Here is an 18439-nt window from a genome sequence, read left to right on the forward strand (position 1 = left end):
GCCAGGGGCTCTAAGATCCCTTCCAACCCAAACCATTCTGGGATTCTTCCTGGATCCATCACTGCTCTGCGTCCCCTCCATCCCACCGCTCCACGGTGGTGAAGAAGCCCCACACATCAGCACAGTGTGCCCAGGGCAGTGACAGCACCTTGGTGACCTGTCCCTCCTCATCCTAAGCCTTGAGACAGGCAGGAACTCCACCTGGGGACTGATGTAGTGGGACAGTGCTGGATTCACATCCCTGCTTCCTCATGGCACACAGAATCACATTAACGTTAAGTTGGAAAAGACCTTGGTAATCATCAAGCCCAACCAGCCCACCCCATCCTAGCACAGAGACCCCCTGCCTCCCCTGCAGAGGCACCACTCACACCTGGGAGCTACAGAATCCAGGGAAGCCAAATCCTTGGCAAGCAGTTTTGTAGCCCTTGTATGCACAATAATCACATTTCACTGCCTGCACGGAGCTTTAAATCAACAAAGCAATTACCACTTGGAGCTGGGCCTTCTGCTCTTCTATTAAACTTTATAAAATACCACTGTGGGCAAAGCACATATTAAAAGAAGGCAATTTATAGGCTGGGTTAAGCATTTTTCCAAAAAAAAGTCTCTTTTGCACAGCAGCTCAAGGAAAAGTCATGGTTTGTATCTGAGGGCAGCCCAACTCCCAGGGGTGAATATTCCAGCTTCTTCTGAACTTCCTGGGAACCAACAGCTCTGGATGCACCAGGAAAGGCTCATCCAAAAGGGATTTAAGCCACCAATTTTTAATCATGATTTAAAAGTCAGCAAGCAAGAGAGAGTTATTTTGATACCAAATTCATCTTTATAACTTTCGGCTGTTCTCCTCAGGAAAGGTCAGCTCTCATCTTTGGGTACCCATGAACTGAATGCTGATTTCCAGCTAAGTTCAGCCTGGGTTTGGGACTTGCTTTGTGGTGGTTCTGCTAGCCACAAACCTCCTTTATGCCTGAACACTTTCATTTGTGCATCTACAAAGCTTAACGTTCATTTATTTATAACGTTCATCTCTGTGGTTTTGCACCAGGGACTGAAAATGAGGCACTTTTGTAGCCGAATTTACAGATTCTTTTCAAGCTCCTAATTTATCTCATGTTTTATTTGGATGGAATCTCAACTTTTGCAACAAACAGAAGACCTGCTTCCTTATTAAAACTGTTTACCTCAAACACACAATGAAAAAATGGGTTTGGTTTCAAACACAAAACATATTTCCAATAATTGTCCCTCAGTTTACACAGAGGAGCTGAGCTGCACAACAAAACGGCTTTAAAGTGCCTGAGGGCAGGGATGGGAGGGATATTGGGAAGGAATTCCTGATTATGAGGGTGAGGAGGACCTGGCAAAGGCTGGAAGTGTTCAAGGAAAGGTTCATCCAAAAGGTTGGATGGGGCTTGGGACAGTGGAAGTGCAGGGTTGGAACAGGATGAGCTTTAAGGTCCCTTCCACCCAAACCACTCCATGATTCTATGATTCTATGAACAGAAAACATTTTAGTTGTGACAAGTGAAGCCCTGGAAGGACAAGCTGGGCAGGAGGTCCCACCTTGGAGGGGTCCATGATGACGGTGGGCACGAAGTTGAGGAAGATGTGGTTGCAGTCCGTGCGCACGTTGGTGTTGTTGAAGGCCACCTCCAGCTCGTCCATGGCCTCCAGCAGCAAACGCTCACCCTCGTTCTGCAGGTACTCAAAGGAGGCTTCCTGCCAGGAGTGCCAACAAAACACTGAGTTCTGGCTCACAAATCACTGCCCCAGAAAGCAAGGTTTGGAGAGCTGCGGGAGGGTGGCATGGAGAGGAAAATGGAGAGGAATTCTCCACAGTTTGGAGAAGTGCAGGAGGTGGGATGGAGAGGAATTCTCCACAGTTTGGAGAAATGCAGGAAGGTGGGATGGAGAGGAAAATGGAGAGGAATTCTCCACAGTTTGGAGAAGTGCAGGAGGGTGGGATGGAGAGGAAAATGGAGAGGAATTCTCCACAGTTTGGAGAAGTGCAGGAAGGTGGGATGGAGGGGAAAATGGAGAGGAATTCTCCACAGTTTGGAGAGCTGCAGGAGGGTGGCATGGAGAAGAAAATGGAGAGGAATTCTCCACAGTTTGGAGAAGCGCAGGAAGGTGGGATGGAGGGGAAAATGGAGAGGAATTCTCCACAGTTTGGAGAAGTGCAGGAAGGTGGGATGGAGAGGAATTCTCCACAGTTTGGAGAAATGCAGGAAGGTGGGATGGAGGGGAAAATGGAGAGGAATTCTCCACAGTTTGGAGAAGTGCAGGAGGGTGGGATGGAGAGGAAAATGGAGAGGAATTCTCCACAGTTTGGAGAGCTGCAGGAGGGTGGGATGGAGAGGAATTCTCCACAGTTTGGAGAGTTGCGGGAGGGTGTGAGGGAGAGGAAAATGGAGAGGAATTCTCCACAGTTTGGAGAAGTGCAGGAGGGTGGGATGGAGAGGACAAATCCCCACACGCAGCCCTGGAGCAGATCCATCCCCAGCACAGAGCCAGTGCTCCCAGTGCCTGGATCCCACCCCTGATTGCCTTGTGCCCTCCTTTAGCTCACAGTAAATCTGAAACCACACAGGGCAAGCCAGTGTTGCCTCAAGATCTAAGGATTTATAACTCTCATCTTGGGCCCTGAAAAACCTCCCTGGAGGTTCCACAGGAACACCAAAGGGCTGGTTCTGAGAGCAGCACCAGCAAGGAGAGGGCACCACCCCAGCCCTCCACACAGGCAATGGTCAGGTTTGGCTCCTGCAGCTCCCCAGGGCGACCCTGCCTTTACCCACAGCCTTGCACGGGCACAAACCCACCTTGGTGACCAGGTCCGAGTGCCTTATGATGGCCCTGACGAAGAACCTGTAGTCTGTGACCTCTGTGCCCACCTCCACCTTGGCAGCCCCCAGGTAGAGGTGCATCTTGTGGTTGGCACAGGGGATGGCCGTCAGGTCGAAGTTCCTCATGCGGTTCAGCTCCAGCTGGAAGGCCAGGGCAGGCTCCAGGTGCCGGTAGATCCTGTCCTCCTCAAACTGCAGGGACACAGCACAGGGGGAAAAGAGGGCATTGGAGAGGTGGAACACTCAGGGAAGAACCCCACAACGCCCCTTATGAAATTGCATATTTAACTCAAACTCTAAAATTTGAAACAAATCCAACCCAGACTCTTCCATCTCACTGGGAGCTGTGAAATTGTTGAATAACACAAATTGCAGGGCAGCAAGTTCTCAAGCCCACCCCCCTCAAAAAACCTTCTTTTCCACAGAAACCAGAAGGTTTTGTCCTGATTCTTTTCCACAGAAACCAGAAGGTTTTGTCCTGATTCTGAGCAGTGAATCACTGCATGCAACTCCAAGCCAACACTTGGAGACAAGTATTAAGAATATCCAACTCACCTTATCCCGGGCACGGAAGGTGAAGAACTTGGGGAACTCCCTCTGTTTGAAAATGAAAAGAGCAGTGTTAGTGCCCCCAAAGCAAGCACTGATGTGCCCAGAGTGCTCCCAGGCCACTCCTGGGGCAGCAGCACAGCACAGCAGGTGACACAAACTGTTCCCAGCCACTTCCCAACATCACAAAGGGGGTGGAAAACCAAATCACCTTCAGGACAGCAGAGGCAGCTCAAACCTGCCCTCACTAATGCAGAAGAGGCTAATTGATTGGCTTTAGATTATTATTGTCAGTTATTAACAATAACAAAGAAGTGTCCAGACAGTAGAGGGAAACTTTTTCTAGATCTGCTATGATTAAAATTCCAGTGGAAATGTCTGGAGTGATATGAACACTCTGTTATGGATGCAGATGCACACACAACAATGATCTTATTCTACAGCTCTCTCCATACCATTACTGCCAGAAATACTCTCTTCCCAAGGAAAACTGGGACTTGCAATCAAATCACTTTATTCTCCTGTATGGAGAGGCAAAAAATTACAGAAATCCCCCATCTACCACTGAGTTTCTCTAGTTTTCTGTTGCACAGATAAAACCCTGGCAGAGCCTTGAGAGTTTTTTGCAATATGGTACAAATCTGAGATGAAGAGAGGAAGCCTGGACAGCATCCTGGGCCTCCAGCTCCACCCAGGCAGATCCATCCCCTCCTCTGGAATTGGAGTTTTACTGGGCAGGGCTTTGGTCAGTGCTTGCCCCACGTGGGAGCTCTGCTGCTCAGGGTGACCTGAGGGGCACACACAGCTCACCAGGACTGGCTCACTAAGCAAAAACCAGGAATCTGACCTGGAGCCTCTGAATCTCTGGCTCCCATTCCGTTATCCATGAAAGATGAACAGCCCCAGCTGGAGGGAGTGAGACAAGCAGTGACACTGCACCAGCCACCACTGATTTTAGCACAGATTTTAAGGCTAAAAGGATGATTCCAGTCAGTCATCTTCCTTCCCTCCCAGGTGAAACAGCCCCCAAACAACTTGTGTTTGCCTGGAAACCCTTCCAAAATACGCAGTGGTACAAGAAATGCTGCCTAAAAATCCAGGCTCACTCAATACATCAATTGTCTGTGAGTTTCATCGAAGAGAAAACCTCTTCCACATTTCCTGGCTTCTCCCCATCCCTCCTACCTGTCCCCCCTGCATGCTGCCAGCTTCTCCCACCATCTCCAGGCTCATTCCACCACTAATGGAATTGCTTCCAGGGCACCTCACTGGTGTGCTGGGCAAATATCATAATTAGATGTGCACACACACAAAAATCCTCAGTGCCCTGCTACCAAAATCCAAAAGAGTGCTCCATTTCCTAGGCAGAAGAATTATACCCCTGCTGTGTTCTAATCAACCAACCATCATCAAGACAATCAAAATAATTTGCCTAAATTAGCCAATCAAGACACCCTGCAAACTGCAGAATGCGAGGAGCTGCACCAGAAATCATCAGAGTTGATTATTATACTAATAATCACGTTAAAAACCTAATGAGATGAGGAAATTGGAAGCTTGCTGGAGCAACTCTCTATTACCTCAACATGCTGGGAACTAATTATATAGACTGTAATTAAAACAAAAACAAACCCGAGCCCAGGCCTGGCTAAGTTAATGGTTGGTCCAGTAATGAGGGACAGCAGACAGGGACAGACGGACAGAGCAGGTGAGCCCACACTGAGGGTGCAGGCAGAGCTTGGGATGGTTCTCTCTATTCTGTGCCTCCTTTCTGACCTCTGGCACATCCCACAGCACTTACTCAGCAACTCCCATTTTTCAGCGCCCATTCCATTCTCCAAACTTCCTTTTTCACACCTAAAGCCCAGATTTTCTTGCTAAATGTCCCAAAAGACTCTCCACAAAACCCAGTTTCCTAAGCTGCTGACTGACACCTCTGTGCCTGCACAGTGAGCAGCAATTCCCACGTGGTGACAGGTTCAAGCACTATTTCTGCTGATTTATAAACCAGATTTCCCTTCACAAACCTTCCCAGACCAGCTGTGTTGAGCACAGGGGGACTTTCTTGCACTTCAAAGGCTCCTGACAACTTCCAGAATTGAAAAGTAGATACCCAAGAGATAAAAATCTGGTTTATGCCTTACATTGCCACCTAAACCAGACTCCACTGATGCCCAAGAGATAAAAATCTGGTTTATGCCTTACACTGCCACCTAAACCAGACCCCACTGATGCCCAGGCCCTGGGGAAAGAAGGAATTCCCAGCAGTAAGAGCACCAAACATTTCCCACACCACAAAACCATTCTGCAAAATTTAACAAGTCCCTCCAGTGACCGAAGTTGTTTTAAAATCAGTAAGAAACCAAAAGAAATCACCACACTACAGAGGAAATACAAAGGTTTCACTGATAATTGCACTTTGGAACAGAAAGGGAACACAAGAACCACTGGAACACAAGGAAATCTCTGTCAGAGTGGCTCCCTGAGCTCAGCCAGGTAACCAGGGACACTCTCAATGCACGGGCACAGCCTGGGTTTGCAGCCAGATTTCCAAATAAATGCTATAAATACTTCAATACATAAATACTTCAGCTCTTCACTTTGGCAGGATTGGGCATGAATTGCCTGCCTGAGGTCCAAATGAGAAGGCCAGAGCCCCCTGGGTGTCCCCTGGCCTCGCAGCAGCAATGCCACCCTGCTCCAGGCCCTTTGTACTTACATGGAATCTCTGGTCCACCTCATAGTTGACCTGTTTCCTGAAGTCCTTACAAACGAAACATACACACATAGGAAGAAAAAAAAAAACAAAGCAGAAGACAGCTAGCAATTAGGATTAAAATCAAAAATTAATTAATTCAAGAATACAAGAGGCGTCAAGATTGCGTACAATTGTAAATTAATTGTCTTAAGCGAATTCATGAAAACCATCTCGAGTTTTAGAGGATAAAAACAGTGAAGAGAGAACTAAATACAATAAATACAGCATTAAATTTGGGGGAAAACCATGTCAGATGCCAATGTAGAAAGCAGGGAGGTGTGAGCATTGGGAGAGATGTGGAAATACCTTTTGTGCCACAAGGAACGTCAGCCTCCGAATGCCATGCTCAATCAGGACTGATTTCTGCAAAAACAAGGGTGCAAACAGTGATTGGAGAGCAGAAAAAGAACAATTAAAACAGGCTGGAACCCTCTGTGAAGTGGAAAATCTCTGCAGATCCTTCTGAGTCCCTGCTCACGTGGAGGGAGGATTTCCCAGCTGCTGCTCCTTTGGCAGCACAAACACCCAAATCCCTTCCCCTGAGCAGGGGTGCAGCAGAGCCACCCCCAAACCATGCAGGAAATGTCCTGGATTGCCTTTTGAATTGTGCAGGAAATATCCTGCATTGCCTTTTAATGTACAGGAAATATCCTGGATTGCCTTTTGAATTGTGCAGGAAATATCCTGGGTTGCCCTTTGAACCGTGCAGGAAATATCCTGGATTGCCTTTTGAATTGTGCAGGAAATATCCTGGATTGCCTTTTAATGTACAGGAAATATCCTGGATTGCCTTTTGATTAGTGCAGGAAATATCCTGGATTGCCTTTTGAATGTACAGGAAATATCCTGGATTGCCTTTTGAATGTGCAGGAAATATCCTGGATTGCCTTTTGAATTGTGCAGGAAATATCCTGGATTGCCTTTTGAACTGTGCAGGAAATATCCTGGATTGCCTTTTGAATTGTGCAGGAAATATCCTGCATTGCCTTTTGATTAGTGCAGAAAATATCCTGGATTGCCTTTTAAATGTGCAGGAAATATCCTGGATTGCCTTTTGAATGTGCAGGAAATATCCTGGATTGCCTTTTGAATGTACAGGAAATATCCTGGATTGCCTTTTGAATGTACAGGAAATATCCTGGATTGCCTTTTGAATGTACAGGAAATATCCTGGATTGCCTTTTGAACTTTTTCAAACTTTTCTCCTTCCTCCTCCCTCTTCCAATTTAAAAGAAGGAACAACAGCTCAGCTCAAGCAGGAGCAAAGCAGCCCCTCTCTGCACAGACTGTGATGTTTTACTAAGGTTAAGCCCTTTGGAAATGAGCAGCAGTGACTATATTCATGGCAAGAGGAAGAAAATAACTTTAATAATGCCATGATTTAAAAAGCAAAAATTGTTATTGCTTTTAAAATTCCACAAGTGGCAGACAATAACAGCAGAGCAACAGGATTCTGATTACATGGTAATAATGTGGGTCTCCCAGCAAGGCCACAGCTATTAGAGAGCGATTAGCCATCAGCACCTGGAGAAACTCCATTTCCACTGACTGCCTCAATCTCCTCCACAAGTCATTTACAAGTATATGATCCTAATTTCTATTAAAAAAACCACACACAACATGCTGGGACTGCAAGATTATTTGGACAATTTGGATCAACCTATTTGATAGTTTAATGTGGTTTTGGATTTTTTTTTTTTGGTAATATATTTTATTTCTTTCCTTTTATCCCCTCCCATAAAACGCCTGGAGCATGATCAAGCAGATGAAAAGCAGAACTAGTGTTAATTCTTGGATTTGATTGTTTTCCTTGTTTAAAGAGACAGGAGGCTGCTGAAGCCATGTGGATGCCAGTCCCATTTTGGAACCCCTGATTTCTGCAGGGTGTGTTCTCATATTCCACAATGGGAAGCTGGAAATACAATGAGCTTTCCCAAACCAGTGCAGCTCCAGGATCCCAGCTCCTGGTGGGATTTTCAGCCCCACAAACCACTGGAATTCTTCCCACCACACAAAAGCAGGTGCAGGCAGAGCCCAGGGTGGACACAAGGAGGCTGCTCCCAACCCAGGTGTCCCAGCACAGACATTTGGGTGCATCCCACACTAGGAAAGGAGCAACAGAACATGCCAAAGAATTCCTCCTCATGCCAGGAACGTTGTGTAAAGTGGCTGCTCCAGCAGCCTAACAAGGGCAATAAACTTTAACTGCATTAGGACTATGGTAACACACAAATACAGGACATTTTAATGTCATTTTACATGGTTCTGTTGCTCACACAACAACTCTATCACCAGGGAAAGGGACAGAACACATTTTTCAGAGCGTGTGGAGACAGTTACTGAAGATTGACCTGATGTGTTTAAAACCTTCCAAATCTTTCATCCCATCAAAAACTAAAGGGAAGGAGTCCTGACCTGACAGATTAGGAGGAACAACAATGACCTGGTGCCTTCAGGAAGGTGCAGCTGCACCCAAAGCAATGGGAAGGCTCCAGGGGGGATAAATTAAGGATGAAACTGCAGCGTGTTTGCTTTGAAACCAAACCACACCAGCCCAAACTCAGGGAGCACAGAGTCAGAGCTTCCCCAAGCTGTCCTGCACACCCCAGAGGGGCAGAGGGGCTCACCTTGCTCTGGGTGAACTCCCTGAACATGGCAGCCAGGCCGTCGTCGTCCACGTCGCCGTCGGTTTTGATGGCCACGTTGAGGATGTGGATGGGCTCCTCCCGGGCACTCTGCAAGGACAGGGGACATCCCCATGGGGCAGGAATTAACACTGAGCATCTCTGAGATCCCCATGGAGCAGGGATTAACAGTGAGCACCTCCTGGATCCCCTTGGAGCAGGAATTAACAGTGAGCACCCCAGAACAGGCTCCCTAAACCCAGCAACAGAGGTGCTCTGGGGGAAAGGACCTCAGCAGAGCACCAGGGAACTCTCCAGGGGATATCCTTGGCCAAACACCTCAGAAATCTGCAATTTCACACAAGTCAATGTCTACAAACATCAAACAGGAGCCTCCTTGGGAGAATTCAAGGATGAGACAGGGCACAGGGTCGGGGCCTCTCTTTACCAGATGCAGCACAAGGACACTAGAGGACTTTGGCATCAAGGAAAGTAATTAACTTAATCAAAGTGTAGGGGCAGAACAGTGTGAGTTTCCATATCTACAACAACACGAAATTATGTGGAAACATCAATTCCATTTGAGCTCCAAGGAATTACAGATTCAGCCTCCAAGAGCCTGTGATTAACTGGGAAAAACTGAGACTGGACAGGAAATTACCTCGGTGAGGTGAGGGGGATGCAGAGAGAGGGATCTGAGGACATTAAGGTTGACAGTAATGTTCTGGAAAAGGCTACAGTGCTTCCACACATCAGGATCAATGGAGCAGAGGAAAACAAAGCCCTGTTCTGGACACAGGCTGTGTTCCAGCAGAGCTTCCCACTCTTGTGGAGCAGGTCCTGTGTCTCTAAGGGAAACTGGACTTCCATCCCTATGGATTAGGGACCACCTGCCTCCTCTGCACCTGTTCTCCACATCTCTGCACAAACTGAGCGGCTCCACTCAGCTCTTCCTCCCAAAAACAGCTCCAAGAGGCAGAGCAGAGGGAAGAGTCAGGATTTAAGGGGACTGGGAAGGGTGTAAGACAGGAAACACAGCAAGTCAGACGGAGGACAAAGACAGCTGAAGATGCAGTTCAACATCCTGGTGCACAGAGAGGGTCTGGAGACTTAATGGTGGGTTTAAACTCTGTTATGGTGCTGTGGACCCAGGAATTGTGCTGATGCTGAAAGCCATAAAGTAAATTTACATGGGGAGCAAGAGCTGAGCTGCAGAGCAGAGCTGGGAGCGGCCGCCCACGCCGAGTCACCTGCTGTGGAACAGGCAGGCAAATCACAGCCATAAATACACACAGCTCCCAGCTCCTGCTGCCAGCACTCAGCCAGGGAGGAGCATCCAGCCCCAGAGAACCTTCCAGAAAAACAAACAAACCCCTACCTTGTCCTCATCATAGAGGGAAGCGTGGCCGGCCTCGGGGAACGTGGGGCTCTGCGGGGGAGAGTCGCAGAAGCATCCCATGACTTCATCAAAGATCCTGGGACACAGAGGAAGGAGCAGTGAGCAGCACAGCACTGCAGCACACACAGAGCCCTGCACTGGCCCCTCCAGCCCTGCCAGGACAGGGCTCCCTCCCTGCTGGGCTCAAAGATCAGGAGGCAACTCCTCAAACCAGGGTCTGCACTGGCCAACACTGCTCTGAACCTCCTGGGTGCAGGCTGAGGGCTCTGCTGTGCTTCCAACCTTTCTGTCCCAAAAGGTTGGAAGCACAAAGATCTGTCCCCCTTCCACATCCACAGAGCATCAGGAGGCACCAGCACGTTCCCAACCAGCAGAACCCGGGGTGCTGATCCCTCTGTGTGCAAACTGCTCCTCCTGCAGCCTGGGCCACACGCAGGGATCCAAGCAGGGAAACACCCCCAGGACTGTGGGAATCTACAGAATCAGAGGGTTTGGGAAAGCTGCAAAAGGCAGGCCTTAGATACAGCTGAACTGTGATTGGAGCTAAGCAGCAGCCATGAGATAGGTCAGCAAAAAAATATTGAAACTGTAGAAAGGCAAAGACAAATAGAACAATGGTCTGTGTATTAATGCTTGTCTGAATAGCTCTCTAAGCTACAGAAAAGTTTCTCTAGCAGGATATTAGGAAGGTTAAAGTTTAATAATGGAGCTCTGTGTGTTGTGTTTTAAGGTTTACAAGCAGGTATTGTATTGGAAATAAGCAAGCATTGTTTAACCAAAGGTACGTGTGCTTATGGTGATTGGATAGAACTACTGTCAATATAGAATATATACTATACAGATATAAATACTGTCAGTGTGGTTTTGCTTTGTGTGATTGGTTAAGAAACTCATAAAGTGAGTTGTAACATTAAGTTCTTGGTCTGCTGCCTGGGATGTGAGCTGCTGGCATCTTCCCACTGTCACAACCATGTAATGAGACTGATGCTGAACATCAAACAGCTCAAGGCACGTTTCCAGCAGTCCTGTCCTGTTTGTGATCTGTAAATAGCCCCTGCCGGCATCAAGGACCACCTAACCCTGACTGCAGGCCTGGCAGGGCCTTTCCCCAGCTCTGCCAGGGCCCAGGGGGGGCGGTGGGCACAGGAGCAGGCCCAGGGTGGCACCCACCTGACGAAGTCCTCGAAGGTGCGGAAGGAGACCATGCCGCCCATGCGCTGGCACGGCGGCGTGAAGGAGTTGTCCAGCAGCACGTCGCTGACACTGGCCACGTGAGCCATCCCATAGTGGTTGAGGTTGGAGGAGAAGGACATCCTAAGGGGCAAGGCAGCAAGGGCACAGTCAGCAGGGGCAGGGGACAGCAGGGCAGCAGGTTTGGGCAGCGCTCTGCAGCGTGGCTGGGTTGTGTGTGGTGTGCACAGGGGTCTGAGGATGAGGGAAGAGATGAGCATCTGACTCCATGTTTCACAAGGCTTGATTTATTATTTTATGATATATGTTATGTTAAAACTATGCTAAAAGAGTAGAAGAAAGGGTTTCTTCAGAGGGTTAGTTAAGAATAGAATAAGAAGGAATGATAAAGGTTTGTGGCTCGGCTCTCTGTCTGAGCCAGCTGACTGTGATTGGCCATTAATTAGAAACAACCAACATGGGCCAATCACAGATCTACTTGTTGCATTGCACAGCAGCAGATAATCAATGTTTACATTTTGTTCCTGAGGCCTCTTGGCTTCTCAGGAGGAAAAATCTTAAGGAAAGGATTTTTCATAAAAGATGTCTGTGACAGCTGGGCAATCCCTGCTGGGCTGCTCAGCCTGCCCAGAGCCCTGCCATGCCTCTGGTGCCACCCTCCCTGGATGCTGTCTCAATGACAGGAACACCCAGAGTCAGCAAATAATGCTATAACCCCTTAAAACAGCTATTTCTCGAGATGACAGGAGAATTCTGACTGAACTTCCCTCCTGTCTTTATGTTTTGCTTTACAGGTGGAACATGACTCAAGCAGCAGCAATTCTGAGATTTGACACTTGAAGGATTCAGTACATTTTCACAAAGGCTGTATTAACTTATTGATTCCATGATTTTTCTGATCCTACTATAATTTTCACTGCTCAAATGCAGCATGGTACAGTGACTTGTCCAAAGTTCTTTACTGAGTCTTGCACTCTCATTCCCACCCTTTCTGTTCAACAAACACTGGATGTGGCACTCAGTGCTCTGGGCTGGGTGACAAGGTGGGGATCAGGCACAGCTTGGACTCCATGGTCTTGAGGGTCTTTCCCAACCTCAACAATTCTGTGATTTTTGTGTTTTTTTTAAAGATTCACAGTGCCATGGCCAAGACTGGCAGAAGAAGCTTCTCCCACAATGAGAGTGGACTTTCCTCTGGTGACCACAGTTGGGCTCGGCCTCCTCTGCAGTAATTATCACCAATTTCTGAGCTGTACTACAGAATTAATTCAGACTCCCTTCCAGAGCTGCCTGCGAGGTGCTGACACTTCTGAAGAGACCCAGGGACCTCACCTGCTCTCCCTGGGCTTGGGGACACGTTAATTTTGCTGCCAAATTGGAGGAGATGGGGAAGAAAGGCAGGGAATGGACTCTGGAGCCTCAGAGCTGTGAAGTGCAGGGGCTGCTCACTGTGTGAGAAACCAGGACCTGGCACAGCCACCCCAGCCCTGCTGGGATCTCCTCCTTCCCTCACACCAAACCCACTGAGATCCAGCCCTGAGCCCAGTGCCAACAAGCCTGAACTACCAGCAGGGTGATTAATGGCTCTCCGTGCCTAAAGTCACTCTCTGTTTCTGCAATTTATCTCTGATTAAGAGCCGTGAGACTTCCAGGCCCATTTTTACTATTTTTCCCTAAATAGGCTTGTAAGCAGTAATAAATAATAGGGATTCAGGTTTTGAAAGAAGGGAATTTTTCAGGACATGCCTTGGTGTACATTCTTACAACTCACACAAAAACTATCACAGAACAGGAACTGAACAAAGAGACAGCAGACATTTTTCATCTATTATTTAAAACAAGAAATACTTCTCAACTGAGACACAGGAGGAAAAATTAGTGTCCAAAGCACAACAAAACATGCTGTCAGCTGTTTGAGATGTAGATTCATCTATTGGTGTGAGGGAGGTGAAAGAGCCCTGACAAATCCCAAGCCATGCACAAGAAACCAGCGAGGGCTGGGAGGAGCTGCCTGGGGTCACTGTGGCACCCTGGGACCCAAACCTGGGAATTCAGTGCCAAAAAAGACCCTGGGACAGCATTCTGTTGTGTAACACACTGCAGATGAGCTGAGTCACACAGCAGATTTAATTCCAGAGATTGCTGCATGCAAAGTTTGGGGTTTTTCTTAAAGAAAAGCTGAAAACATGTTTTAGACAAAGGGAGAGGAAAAGGGGAGGTAAATAAGAGTTATGGTTGAGAGTTTCCCAAGTAAAGAGAAGGGCACTACAACAAAACATGCTGAAACACTCAGGGTTAGGCTCCTTTCTAGTGTGGATTTGGAATTTGAGAAGATGGTGGGTACTGTACCTGTTCAGGGTGGGGATGTTCCCTCTGAAATCAAACAAGCACAGTTAATCAGACTGGTTAGTGAGAGCCATCACACAGAACCATCCTCAAACAACCAGCAACACCTTCCCAAGGGGCTGCCCCAAATCAGGGAGAGCTCCAGGGCCTCCCTGCCCCACAGGGCACAGCCAGGCCATGCAAACAATGCAATTTCCCAGGAGAACACCTGGGATGTGCCAGGGACCCACAGCCCTGTGCACCTTCCATGGTCCCCTCCGAGCCCAGAGCGAGGGCCTGCGCTCCCTGACAGAGCAGCAAACAGCAGAGATGCAAAAAAAACAAAGGGAAAAACAAATCAGCATCTCACACAGGGAAATTGCAACAGGTTCAGGAGAAGCAGCCAACGCTCAGTGCCAAAGCTGCAGGCTGAGAGCAGCCCACGCACAGCTCCCACCAGGCAGGGACACAGAAACACAAAGCACCAGGGAACACTGGGGATTCTCAGCACCAAACAGAACAACCTGGAGGCTCAAAAGAGCAGCCTGAAGGCTAAAACAACAACCTGGAGGCTAAACAGAACAACCTGGAGGCTAATTTGAGGAAAACTTTCCCAGACTGGTTTGGTGACAGCAGAGCCACCTCCACAGCAAGGGGATGTGCTGGGTGCATTATTGAGAAACAAAAAATTCCCATAGACTAAAACAATATGGGGAAAAATACATAAAACCATATCTGTTATAAGTACCACAGAGTAGTATTTAAGTTTTAAGTATTTATTAAGTGGCATTTAAAATAGCATTTATATTAGTATTAGTATTTATTAGTATATATTAGTATATTAGTATATTTATTAGTATTCATTATAATAATATTTATTATTATATTTATTTAATATATTTATTGTTATAATCGTTATTCATATTATTACAATATTTATTTATTATAATATTTATAATTTTTATTTCTTATTAGAATATTTATTTAATATATTTATTATAATTTTTATTAATATCTTTATGCTTATAATATTTATTCATATTTATTATTATAATATTTATAGTAGTATTTAAATTTAATTTTTTTAAATTAAGTAGTATTAAGCAGTATTTAAATATTAAGTGTTTAATTTGGGGGATGGTGGGGACAGAGCCTGTGCTCAGGACAGCGCTGGCCTCCAGCCCTCAGGGGGTTGGGATATTTTCTGAGCTTGGCAAGGAGTGGCAGAGCTGCATGTGATCCACTCGAGTGGGCAAAAATAGCACGGAGAGAGGACTGGCAGTTCCTACCCCAGCAGGAACCCTCCTGCGGCCGTCCCTGGAAGGCTTTCAGCAAAGAGAGGGACAGAAAACAGCACAACAAATGTTCAGCTCAGCCTCGAGAGGGGCACCTGGAGCTCTGGGAGCCTCTCCTGCCTCTCCACACCACAGGGAGGATGGGCTGAAACTGAGAGGGAGCAGCTGCAAAGGGGGGTCAGGAGAAATCCCTCCCTGGGAGGTGCCCAAATCAGCTGTGGCTGCCCCTGGGTCCCTGGAAATGTCCAGGTTGGATGGGGCCTGGAGCACCCTTGTGTTCACGGGGGTCTGAGGGTGAGGGAGAGATGAGGATCTGACCCCATGCTTCAGAGGGCTTGATTTATTATTTTATGGTATATATTACATTAAAACTGTACTAAAAGAGTAGAAGAAAGGTTTCATCAGAAGGCCAGCCTAGAATAGAATAGAATAGACTAGAATAGAATAGAATAGAATAGAATAGAATAGAATAGAATAGAATAGAATAGACTAGACTAGAATAGAATAACAAAGGCTCTGTCTCGCACTCTCTGTCCGAGCCAGCTGACTGTGATTGGCCATTAATTACAAACAACCACATGAGACCAATCACAGATCCCACCTGTTGCATTCCACAGCAGCAGATAATCAATGTTTACATTTTGTTCCTGAGGCCTCTCAGCTTCTCAAAAGGAAAAATCCTAAAGAAAGGATTTTTCACAAAAGCTGACTGCGACACACCCTGGCACAGGGGAAGGTGGAACAAAAGATCTTCAAGGTCCTTTCCATGCCCTGGTTCTGTTCCAGGGCCACCCCAGAGCCCCCAGCAGCACCAGGCTCACCTGCAGAGCCTGCTCTGATCCCAGGATGGGCTGGAAATGTTCCTGTCCTGGCCCTGTTCTCCATCATTCCCCCTGGCCCCACTGCTCCTGCACCCCTGAATTCAGCTCCCCGTGCCCCCTCCTCCTTTATTTCCCTTTTTCTGGGAGCTGCCCCATGGCCATGCAGGGCTCAGCTGTGGGCAAAGCACAGGGCACAGCTCAGAAATGAGGCAGCAAAGCAGAACCAGCCAGGCTGGCTCAATACCCCACTTTAGTCATTAACAGCGGTGCCACAGCAGAAAGAGCAATTCCACAGGCTCTGGCCAGTGCCGTTCCTCTTATGTTTCCTCATTTCTGCAGCAGATCTCAGCAGAAGGCAGTGAAACATGCCTCCAACCATACATTTTGATTGGCTTTTCCCTCTCCCTCATTCTCCCGCTCCCTCTGTGATTCAGCCGAGCTGAATCTGCTGCACGAGTCCAATTTGCATAAAATTATCCTGGTTCCATTCACTCTGCAGCCCCTTGCACAGCCCCTTCTCTGCTCTGCTGGAGGATTCTGCCCCTTCTGAGGCAGGCAGGCCCAGGGAACAGCAGCACATCACTGCAGCCTCATTAACATCAAACCCAGCTCAGGCTGCAGGGATCTCCAGGTGTCCTGGCACCATCCTCCATCCCTCCTTCCCCAAAACCCACCCTCACAACCAGGAGGGGACCCTGGCACCCCTCCAGGTGGGGTCAGAGCCCACAGCAGCACGGCTGGGTCACTCCTGGCACCCAAAGATTGGTGCCAGAGGCTGCTCCAGCAAACAGCCCACAGAAAATGCCGTCACTGTGTCAGAAATTCACATTTTGGGAGCAGAGCAGTGTAGAATGACAGCAGGAAAAAATCTCTGCACATTGCTCTAGATGTGAGTGTGGGGTTGTTAAAAAAGTCCTGTTTGGGATGAGGGATATTTAACCTGAATTTTGGGATATCTAACCTGGCTTTTGGGATATCTCACCCGGCTTTTGGGATATTTAACCCGGTTTTTGGGATATCTCACCCGGCTTTTGGGATATTTAACCCGGTTTTTGGGATATCTCACCTGGCTTTTGGGATATCTCACCTGGCTTTTAAGATATCTCACCTAGCTTTTGGGATATCTCACCCAGCTTTTGGGATATCTCACCCAGCTTTTGGGATATCTCACCTGGCTTTTGGGATATCTCACCCGGCTTTTGGGATATTTAACCCGGCTTTTGGGATATCTCACCTATTTTGGGATATTGGACCCACAGAGCCCTCTGGGGCTCCCATTAAAAGCTCTTTTCCTCCCTGTGCCTTCCCCTTGCTGTTCCTGCATGAGGATGTCTGCTGTTCATTTAAACAAACAATTCCCCAATCAGATTCTGCCCACAGCACCCACCAGGAGCAGGCTGCACTCTGTGACTTTGTCACATTAAGAGCTTTTCTGTCCTCTCTGCCTCCCTGTGGGCAGCTGATGGCAATCCTGCCATGGCCACAAGCACAAAGCCTGAGCTGTGATCAGCCAGCTCACAGGGAGTCACTGGCATTGCTTCTGCCACAATTAAGGAAAGGCAGAGCAGGGTTAAATACCAATAATGAAGAATTTAAATACGAATTTAAACACCTAATTAGAAATTTAAACCATTATCAGTTTGCTGTTTTCTCTGCGTGGATGTTTGCCTCAGTAAAACTTGAGGGCTCCCAAAGGTTCACAGACATCTGACACAAAGGGATTAAAAATATCTGAAAAATGAGTGGCATCATAGAACAGCAGCTCCCAGAGGGAATGCTCTCCTGAGGGCTCCTGGCACCTGCTCTGGGTCCCCAGCCCTGCAGAGCCTCCAGGTTCACTCTGGGATATTCTGCCTCTGGGCTTTGCCCTTGGGGTGCATTTTCAGCCTAAGGATTTGTGCTACAAAAGGCACAGAAAAGCACATGATGAACACAGACCGTGGTCAAGAACAACAAAGAAGATTTAAGCAGGACAATGTCGGGGTTTTGAGATTTTGAATTTGGCCCAGGAGCCAAATTCATCCCTGGCAGCTGGAGAGGAGCTGATGCTGTCCCTGAGCCTGCCTCCCCTGCACAAGGACCCTGCATGGAGCCTCCTCCACCTCCCAGAGCCTGAGCTGAGCTCAGAACCTGCCCCAGCCAGCCCAGAGTAAGGGCAGAGGAGATTTCAGGCCAAGGAGCTGCTCCTGGAGCAGGAACATCTCCCCTGTCCCAGCTGCCCTGTCCGATCCAGGCCGTGCCCAGAGCAGCCAAAACTCCTGAGCAGCAAAGGCAAGAGAGGCCAGCAGAGAGAAATGGAGGGAGAAGGAAGGGGAGAGAAGAGCATGATAAAGGGGCACTAAAAATAGCCTGCAATTATGTACAAACATTCCAGAAATGCAGGGACACAGATGAGCCCAGCACATGTCCCATTGGCAGCACGAGAGGCTGGGGCTGCCTGGGGACAGCCATTCACTCCCAGCAGAGCAGAGCCTGAAAACCATTCCCTAACAACTCCCGAGGGGTTCCAAAGCAACGAGAGCCCACCAAAACCCAGAGCAGGGCAGAGATGTGGGGAACAAAGGAGGCAGGAGGGGCCCAGCACGGACCAACAGTGGCACCCGGTGGCTGCGGGGACTCACTGCGACCTGG

General features: G+C 48.0%; 1 protein-coding gene across 5 annotated transcripts in view; it reads right to left on the bottom strand.

Moving 5' to 3' along the window:
- Positions 1–18439, bottom strand: part of ACACA (acetyl-CoA carboxylase alpha) — a 107220-nt gene that overhangs the window by 47632 nt on the left and 41149 nt on the right. For 4 of the 5 annotated variants that reach the window (XM_064729204.1, XM_064729207.1, XM_064729206.1 and 1 more), the window contains 9 exons: positions 13717–13740; positions 11347–11490; positions 10156–10252; positions 8781–8888; positions 6460–6516; positions 6115–6159; positions 3402–3443; positions 2823–3038; positions 1567–1722 (listed from right to left, as the gene is read on the bottom strand). In XM_064729204.1, coding sequence (XP_064585274.1) covers positions 1567–1722; positions 2823–3038; positions 3402–3443; positions 6115–6159; positions 6460–6516; positions 8781–8888; positions 10156–10252; positions 11347–11490; positions 13717–13740 — 889 coding nt within the window. The remainder of the gene's footprint in view (positions 1–1566; positions 1723–2822; positions 3039–3401; positions 3444–6114; positions 6160–6459; positions 6517–8780; positions 8889–10155; positions 10253–11346; positions 11491–13716; positions 13741–18439) is intronic. The other variant, XM_064729205.1, reaches the window with a different exon arrangement.

Source organism: Zonotrichia leucophrys, chromosome 19 (assembly GCF_028769735.1).
Source record: "Zonotrichia leucophrys gambelii isolate GWCS_2022_RI chromosome 19, RI_Zleu_2.0, whole genome shotgun sequence".
In the NCBI taxonomy this organism is placed as follows: domain Eukaryota; kingdom Metazoa; phylum Chordata; class Aves; order Passeriformes; family Passerellidae; genus Zonotrichia; species Zonotrichia leucophrys.